Raw genomic sequence first — 9,842 nt, 5'->3', positions numbered from 1 at the left:
GGTGCCTGTAGTCCCAGCTTCTCGGGAGGCTGAGGCAAGAGAACCTCCTAAGCCCAGGAGTTGGGGGTTGCTGTGAGCTGTGATGCCATGACACTCTACCCAAGGCAACAAAGTGAGACTTTGTCTGAAAAAAAAATCATGCAGAGATTATGATGTCTAACTAGTTTTAAGGACTTGAGTAATAGCTGACATGCTTAAATTGGGGGTCAATGAAGTGTGAAAAATAAAGTTCAGGCAAGTTCTTCTTGCAAGAAACTTGTCATATTTGACCATTTTAACTATATTTTCCCCCACATTTGCTTGAAAACACCTCAGTTCCAGGAAATGGAGCATGGTGTTAAGATTTTTTGCTAAAGACAGATGGCTCTCTGAAGGAAGGTAAGAGGACCATCTGGGTTGTTGCAATAAGAAAATATTCTTACTTGACCAAATATATGAGCAACAGGGTTCCAAAGACTCCATAGAAAGGGCCAAACGTAAGGAAATGTCGGATGTAGAAGCTGCTAACCCAGGCGATGTCCTGCAGAGGAAAGCCCTTGAAAGTTAGATGTCAGGAACATGGTTTCATTTCCTCTTCATCTGCCTGCATTCCTTCACGTACTGGCTAAATCTTATGTCGTGTTACTCAAGGAATCTAAGTCTCAAGGGGATCAAGAGTTTTCATTTTTCCCTCTTCTGTCTGGTCTGGTTTCAGAGAAGGAGCGAAGTTACTCACCCCCCAGTCTCTTGTACGGTACATCCTTTGCATAGATCTTATATTCAAATACACAGACGTGAGGAGGGGTAACTCAACTAAAAAGGAACAAAAGAAAAGGTGAAGAAATGAGCAGAATGTGACCCCAGTACAGGTCATCAGGAGACCTATCTATTCATTGTGCCACTCCAACAATGCTGGCCCTGAGAAGGGACGCAGGGCTACATCCCAGACCCCACTGGCCTTTCCAAGTCCAAGAAGCTGAACTAAAACTTTGGGCAGTGTCTCCAGGTTCTAGCTCCATCTTAGAGGCCAGGAAAGCTTTGAAGATGAAAGTAATTTTTGATGGAGGCTTCTCTGAAGAGCTTCTGCTCTGAGTTTTCAAGTTTTCTCAAGGGTGTTAGAGTCCTTCAGTTTTCCAAAAGTCTGGGGATTGGGCCCTGTCATGATTTGTCGGGGTGGCAGATGTAAAGAAGGTGTGCTCATTTTCTGCTCAAAGAGTTCTGCTTCTCCCCCAGCACCCTTGAGGCTGCCCACATCACACAGGAGTCTTATGGACACCCTTTGGCTTTCGACAAGGTCTGTCTCCTGGGTCAAACTCTTTTCAGGATCCTCTGAGCCCTCTTCTCCTTGACCAGGTCTTAACGTTGGCCTAGGAGGACTTCAAACTGTCAGTACAGATGGTTCATCCACCCCACCCGAAGAAACTTGAACACACATTACCCAATGTCCTGTCTCTTGGAGGACCGCAGCCCTCTTTCATTTCTACCTAAGAAAACTTAATGGCCAAAATAATTTACTGTTTATTCCAGCCTAAATCGGACTGTAGGCATCTGACCTCCTTTTTTTTTTTCTTTTTTTAGAGCATTTAGTATAGAAAACTCACAATCATACATCCTCCTTCTCTCCTTTTGCAATATATCTTTTATAACTCAAAAATGTGTTTCTTAAAGACCTTACGGGAACTATCTGTCCTTCTGAGACATAGTCATCAGGAAGGTGAGGGTCTCTGATTCCTGGACTCTGGAGGGCAGGAGCCCAACTTGAATAACTACCAGTCAGCAGACAAGCTGGCCTGGACTAATCACATGGACCAACTCCTACGTCCTTCCCAACTCGCCAACATCTTTCAGTAATTTTCCTTTAGCATGCCCCAGAATTTAAAAAGCCTCTCTCCCACCTTTTGTTTCTGCAGAATTAAGCTCATCTTTTACTGAATTCTTTCTCTTGTATTCAGTATCTTAATAAAATTTGTCTTGCTACCTTTAACAAATGTCTCATTCTCCTTCTCTTTGGCAGTGTAACTGGGACTCACTGGCACCTGAGATGTTAGCCTGGCATTTGCAGGAAGGGCCTCAGTGAAACATCTCCTTGGGGACAGTGGTTTGTGAGGTGGGCATTCTGCAGTGAGTCCACACTCACGCATTGCTCATTAGCTACTGGCATATTGCATCACTGCGGGCAGGGCAGGTAAAGAGACATTTCTCTGAAAAGTTCAGAAAAACACTCTGATGGCTTTTTCTTGTGCAAACACACATCTAGTTAGGATGGAGATCAGCTACCTTTCAAACTGGGGCTCCAGGGTCTTCATTTCTCCAAAAGGTGGGCAGGTGATGGATTCCAGCTGTGGAGGAGCCAGCTGGAATGATCGCCCCACCTTTCAAAAATTCACCCACTTCCCATCTCACACATATCAGTCAAATCACCTGCAACAGTGTTTCTCAGCCTCAGCACCGTGGCATTTTGGGCCAGATAATTACCTGTGATGAGGGGCTGTCCTCTGCACTGTAGAATGTTGCAAGGCATCCCTGGCTTCTACCCACTGGGTATCAGTACCATCGCACACTTCTGTTGTGATGACCAAAATCTGTCTGGACACTGTTAAATGTCCCTGGCATCAAAATTACCCCCAGCTGAAAACCTCTGGTCTATACCAAATGTCTGGTTCCTTCCCTAATCTTGCTTTATTTCCCAGTGTTTCAGGGTGCTTCAGATGGGCAGTTCCAGAGTTCCTAGCAAACTCTCTTTGTAAGCTACCATAAGCTTGATTTTGGTTAACAGCAAAGGTTTTTTGCTTATGATGTTATTTTATTGGTATCAGAATTAACAGCCATCTTCATTTTCCTTCAGGCCCGGCCTGCATGCTCACACTGAGACGTCTGTGTCTCTGCCTTCCATAGCTGCGAGTGCCAGGGGAGAGCCCCTTTCTTCTGCTCAGGATCCTGGCAGATGCCTTTTTTTTATCTGGGTTCTTCCTTTTTTTCTGGTATCACACTGTAAATGCCTCAGAATTATTTTCCCATCTCTTTTCCCTCCCTGTCCAAACACCACTACCCTTTTCCCTTCACATGGGTTCAGTCTTTCCAGGAAGAAAGTCCCTGATGCAGAACCCTTGATGGCAACCTGGTCCCCTCCCTCAAGGGGCCTCTCTCTCCTTCCCTACTCAGCAGCCAGAGTCAGGAGATGATGGTTAAAAGGTCCATTTCCCTCTGCAGATTTCTACCTTATTGAGTCTGAAAGAAGACATGCTGCTTTTCTCAGTATCAGTAAGACGTGGCTGGTTTCTGTGAGAGCATTCTAGTCATGACTTCTGGCTTGACAGGGCTTGTTTCAAGGGAATGGGGTGATAAGGGATATGGCTCTGACGGACTTACCCATGTAGAAGTACAGGTGCTGCCTTTCATAGTCGATATATTTGATTTTCTTCTTGCCATACTGAAATGGAGAAAAAAAAAACATAAAATAAGAGAAAGAATTTATCACCATCACACTCCAGGATGTGTGTGGGTGAGTGTGTGTGTGCCTGTGTGTGAGTGTCTAAAATCTCTATGGAAAGAGCCATGTGACCGGTTTTGTTACCTGTCAAACCGGAGCACTAGCAGGTATGGGGAGCCAGCAGCCTTGGGGCCATGTGGGACCTTCTGGTTTCTTGAGTCCAGCTTTTTGACGACTTCCAAATTTTATGGAACACCTCCTTTTAGTTTTAGAAGAAACTAACCTGAGATTGGAGGAAATAGTATGGCATCTTTTTGCTTCAATCAAATGTGGGCAATTCTTGCAGAAATAGATCATGGGGATTGTGATTTTTTTTTTTAACCTGTAGGAATCATTTTGAGTATTTTGTCTTCTTATGTGAAGTGGAGAGACAAACAGGAAAATTTCTAATGAGTTGTCTAGCTCTTCTTCAACTGTGGTTTTTAGGATTCTGTGTGTATCTCCGACTCCATCTCTATCCATTCATAGAACAGGTACTGAATGGTCACATGATAGAAGATATGGGTGTGGCCCCTTCCTTCTGCCCATCTTTCCTCTTTTGTGTTCTCATTATGGATCTCAGACTATGATTTACTATTTTAAGGCATGATGCTAATGTACTCAGCCATTGTTAATACTCTTTTTCATACTACACCATTGGATTCTTTCTGGAAATTCTTCTATATATTTATTATATATTATACACAATTATTTATTACATACAGTAATACAATTATTACATACACTCACTATTGAGACTTTACTTCCTTTCCTATGCATTCCTTAGTTAATTGGCTTGCACTCAAGGCACAAAGATAGCTGATGCTTTGAGAGGAGATAAGAGCAATGGTTACATCTCCAGTGCCTGGAAGATGATCAATAAATGTTTACTGAGGAAATGAGTGGATGAATGATAGTTCTTACCCGCCCCATGTTTTTCACTATGTTCACTCAGTCACAGCACTTTAAATAGTGTTTGACACTTGCTTCCCCAGCTTTGAAATTCTCCTTCCTATGGATATAGTTCTTCTTCTACTTAGATAGTTTCATTGGTCTGTCCTTCTCTTACTGTTACACATTAAGATATCTTTTCTAAGATAACTATCATGTAAAAATCCTAGAGGAAAGCATAGGAAATTTCTAGATGATGTCAGCCTAGGGAAAGATTTTATGAAGAAGATGACATCAAGAATGGCAACTTCAACAAAAATAAACAGATGAGACCTGATTAAGCTGAAAAGCTTCTACACAGCTAAGGACACAATAATCAAAGCAGACAACCTTCAGAATAGGAAAAGATATTTGCATGTTATGAATCTAACATAGGATTGATAACTAGAATCTACAGAGAATTCAAATTAATGAACAACAAACAACAGCAAAAGAGCAAACAATATCATCTATTATTGGACAAGATGGTAGATGAATATAACCTTCATCTGAAGAAGACAGACAAATGACCAATAACCATGTGAAAAATGGTCATCATCAGAGAAATACAAATCAAAACCACCCTGAGATATCACCTAATCCCAGTGAGAATAGCTCACATCACAGAATCTCAATGCTGTAAATGTTGATGTGGATGTGGTGGGATGGGAACACTTTTACACTGCTGGTGGGACTGCAAATTGATACAACCTCTTTGGAAAGAAGTATGGAGAATCCTCAATGAACTCAAAATAGACTTTCCATTTGATCCTGCAATCCCATTACTAGTTATCTATCCAAAAGAAAAAAAACATTATTTTATCATAAGGACATTTGCACTAGATTGTTTATTGTAGCTCAATTCACAATTGCCAAGATGGGAAACAACCTAAATGCCCATGGGCCTAGGAATGGATTAACAAGCTGTGGTACATGTCTATCATGGAATACTATTCAGCTATAAAAAAGATGTTGACTTTATACCTTGGTGATGTATTTTACTAACAAGAATGGTGCTGAAACACATTTTTCTTAGTAAAATATCACAAGAATGGGAATGCAGGTATCCAATGTACTCAAGACTACTATGAATCTGATAAAAAACCAACTAGATGCCCATATGAGAGAATAACACAAGCATATTCAGACAAGGGGAGGGTGGCCGGAGAGAAAGGGGAAAGGAGGGGAGGAAGGAGGATTGGTGAGCTCTCACCTGATGGGCACACTGTGAGGATGTACAGCACACTCCCAGAATGAAGGGCTCAACTGCCTCAACCACAACTTGTAACCTAATCATTTGTACAAACAATGTAACCTAATCATTTGTACCCTCATATTAATCTGAATTAGAAAATAACTATCATGGTTATGAAGTGATATTGCTATTTGTAGTTACTCCAAAATCTCCAAATATTTCAGTAGTGTGAAATACAGAAAAGGGACTAGGTGGAAAATACTTGGGAGGTGACAAAGCTAAATGGATTGATTTTGCACATCACCTCAAAGGAAGATCTCTAGTGTGTAGGGACATGAACACAGGACATAGAACATCCAGTAAATGCTTGTTAAAGAAGTTGATGTCTGAATAAAGACGTGGAAAGACTGGTAGAAAACGGGGAAGGAAGGAAAATCTCAGAACTTACCAGAAATGTTTTTGATGAGAAACTGCTAAATTGTAGGATCTAAGTAATTTTAGTGTTTGAATGGAGTATAAATACTGCCCTATACAATGGCTTTGAAACTATAGTCCTTAGAATTCTAAGGTTCTATAGATGTGTCTCAAGGGAAGCTGCAGAACCTGGGGAGGGGCCTCCCTCATTTGTGAAGAGGCAGCAGGTGCATTGAACACAGCTCTGGGGAGGCAGGAGGGAGAGGGCCAGGCTGCTTACGCCCTTGCTCTGGGCAGTTGGGTGGGGGAGCAACTAGAGAAACCAGCATGTCCCAGTTCTAGTGAAAAGCCTGGAAGTCCACAAACATCAGAGAGGTCCAACTAGTTGGACCATTGTCAAGAGCAAACCACTGTCACAAGCAAATGGTTTGTGATCACAGCCAACAATTTGTTTTAAAAAAACTGAAGCAAGAGATTTTATTTCCTATTTTGTCTAGAAAAGAGAGTGAATCTCCCAGATTAGGAAAACCTATTTTGAAAAGTCTGTAGGATTTATGTACTAGATGGGTCCACACACCAACTGACAAAGCTACATGCCTCGATTTTGTAAATCTCCTAAGTTTTCCAGGAGAGATAGAAACCGCTTCCTAAGTACCTGATTTCAGGAGCCAGCATTTCCCTCCACGGAGAGGTACATTGCTTTGTTTATCCTTGTACTTACTTTTTTAAAAGAAAGACTCCCTCCTAAAATACTTGGTAATTTAGTCCTTCATGTGATGGTTTTAAGTGGATATTAAAAAATCAATAGCTGAGAAATTCTGAAGATGACTTTTCCCCTCCATTTTCTATTGTTTACTAAGTTCAAATCAGAGCTGGTATTTTTAATTCTGTTACAAGAGATTTAGGATGGGGTTCATGTACAAATGCACTAAAATGAACTTGTACTAAATATAACTGCACAATCTCTTTTAACTGGGCTAGAATTAGTTGAGATAACTTGATATTTAGTTACTGGTCATCTAGTGCTTAGAGAATGTACTGATCTACCTTTTCTTGGTGAACATTTCTCCATATCCTAGTTAGCCTTTGGGCAATCCCTGCCAAACTCAGTTCCACTATCTAACCCTGGTTTGTCATCCCTGTCAGCAGCAATGACGGGCACTGAACAGGGGCATGTCTATTACTGGGATGGCTCAGAGTGATGTGGGTTCTTATAGTTCCTGGTGCAGGAGGGGCCTGGATGACCATCAAAGCCATAGGTCATGATTCTAAATCTCCAACCCTAGGTTCAGTTATTTCATGTCTGTATTTAGGACCTAAAAGAAGTAAAGATGCTCCCAGATCGTGTGTGGAGCCAGAACTTCTAGCTTGATCTTTCCAAGGCAAAGTCAAAGGTCAGTCTTTCCAGAAGCCCTTGTCTGGTGCTCAGGATGGCTAAGTGTACCTTGACAGGTTGCGAATCTCCAAGCAGAAAAAGTGGGCCCATGTTAATATCCGGGTCTTTGGGGTAGATGTTTGTTTTTACATGATGTTGAGAGTGCCGGTTATTCCACCAGTTTTGTGACAGGCCCTGAGGAGAAGAGAGGGCTTGTTAGCTGGAAGAAAGCTCTCCTGAAATACCCTTTACTGTCAGAGTTTTCTGCATTCATCCTCAAAGTTAAAATACAATATTTGAGTTTCTTGAGCTTGTCCCCACTGCTGGGACATAGAATGACTCATTGAACAGAGGCTCTCATAGCTTATGAAGAAATAATTACCTGATCCAGAAACATAACTTCAGGCTAAAACAACTCCTGACAATGAAAATCATTAAAGCCTGTTGAAATCAAATGCTTTTCATCCTTCTCATATTTGATCCTCATTTACAAAAAACAAACAAACAAAAGAAATAAACAAATAAAAACAATCCCAATCTCTCCACCCTTTCTCTACCCCCCCAAACCCGAAGGTAGTTGGGTAGAGATTATTATTCCTATTTTACATATAAAGGAGTCTCTGCTCCAAAACTTTAATTAGTTCTGGAGAAAAAAGTGGCCCCAGGTTTCCCACTTCAATGAATATTTCAAAGAATCATGGATTTGAAGTGATCTCCTTGGGGGGCTGGGCTCAGGTCATTACGAGTCCCAGCTTCAATGCCTTCATATGAAAATTAATGAGAATAAAAATATTTCAGCTGCTGCCAAGTTTGAATCACCTCTAATTAGCTTGTTTGTGATTTTCTCTCTCTCAGTAAAAGTCTGAACGTTTTAATAAAGCAAAGGATGTGGAGGCAAAACAACCTGGTTATATGAAGTAGTTGAGTAAACACTGCTGTGTGGTTTGGGCAAATCACCCCCCTCTGGGAGGCTCCCCTCCATCTCCGGTAAGCACAGTGAAAGCTGATTTGCTTCTGTGGGTTGTCTGGGGAGATAGGAGATGCTGTATGTACAGTGTTGGCACACTGAGATCCTCAATTGCTCCTCTTTTTTGTTAATCATTTATGGGAGAATAAACAGTATAGTGGTTTTTCATGACACGTTTAACATCTCTTAGTAACCAATCTATACATGTTCTACTCTGTGTTGTCTAATATAACAGTCACACATGGCCATTGAGCACTTGAAATGTGGCCAGTTGAATTAAGATGAGCTATAAGTATAAAATATATACTGAATTTTTGATTCTTAGTATGAAAAAAGCAATGTGAAGTATCTCAATAATTTTTACATTTATTGCAGTCTGAAATGATAATGTTTTATCATTTCAATTAAGTTTATAAGCTCATCTAGAAAAGATGGTACATATCTCCTTGCTGAATATCACTTCCATCACATTTGAAGTGCTCCCCCTGGGAAGTTATGCAGTGACACCAGTGCCTAGTTCACCCTTACAAGCAATTTTGTAGCTCTTTTTCTGGAATTGCCATCAGAGCTGTTGTCATATTACCCTTGATGTCCTGAATGTCATCAAAATGTCTTCCTTTTAATATTTCTTTTATTTCTGGTTAAAGAAAAATGTCACTGGGGCCCAGATCAGGTATGTGGGGAGGGTGTTCCAAAATAGTTATTTCCTTACTAGCTAAATGCTCCTTCACAGACAGTGCTATATAAATTGGTGCATTGTCACAATGCAAAAGCCATGAGTTGTTGGCTGAGATTTTCAGTTAAAATTTTCCTAACCCTTTCTCCACTGATGTTTACTTGGTCTGCAATGCTCTTCACAGTCAGCCAATGATTCTGATGCACCATTTAATGAATTTTTGCCATGTTTTAGTCAGTTTTGCTTATTACTGGCTTCCCTGACCTCTCTTCATTAGTGACACTTTCTTATTAGAAAAAGACATTTAATCCATTTGTACAGTGCCATTTTCCTCATAGTATTATTCCTATAAACTTGCATGAACATGTTCCTGATTTTACTTTCACTCTTACTAAGTGTTACAAGAAATTTATAAATGTTTGTTCATTGCTCTAATTCAAGCTCCAACATTCTTGCAATAACACACAAAGACACAAAATAACAATAATGAATGCTACTCAGCAAGACACCAGCACCTGTCAACATGAACACTGCTGTGAGAAAACTGATATACCAAGGTTATGAAATCTTACCAAATTGTTTAAACAGTGCTGTCAGTGTAAGCACATGGTGTGGCCAATTCACAAACCTAATTGGCAGACCTCCTATGTGTGGTAAAAAAAAAAAAATTATCCTTTAAATGTGATTATTAGAAAATTTAAAATGCATATGTCAATGTGACTTGCTTTGTATTTTTCATGGAGTATACTGGTCTAGACCCTCTATATCTATGGTAGAAGGGATGCGTAAGTTTCAAAACCTGTAAGCATTAGCACTGCCTTTCCACAGTCTGCTGTG

The 9,842-nt window shown here is 40.6% G+C and overlaps 1 protein-coding gene across 1 annotated transcript in view; it reads right to left on the bottom strand.

The window, feature by feature from the left end:
- LOC100963899 (fatty acid desaturase 2-like protein FADS2P1) overlaps nt 1–9,842 on the bottom strand; it is a 39,517-nt gene that overhangs the window by 5,855 nt on the left and 23,820 nt on the right. Inside the window, exons 3-6 of the mRNA XM_012812421.1 lie at nt 7,432–7,557; nt 3,349–3,409; nt 716–792; nt 423–520 (exon numbers count right to left, since the gene is read on the bottom strand). Coding sequence (XP_012667875.1) covers nt 423–520; nt 716–792; nt 3,349–3,409; nt 7,432–7,557 — 362 coding nt within the window. The remainder of the gene's footprint in view (nt 1–422; nt 521–715; nt 793–3,348; nt 3,410–7,431; nt 7,558–9,842) is intronic.

This window comes from Otolemur garnettii, unplaced genomic scaffold, assembly GCF_000181295.1.
Source record: "Otolemur garnettii isolate 467f Iridium unplaced genomic scaffold, OtoGar3 scaffold00209, whole genome shotgun sequence".
Lineage (NCBI taxonomy): Eukaryota > Metazoa > Chordata > Mammalia > Primates > Galagidae > Otolemur > Otolemur garnettii.
This window is presented reverse-complemented; position numbering and strand designations above follow the sequence as displayed.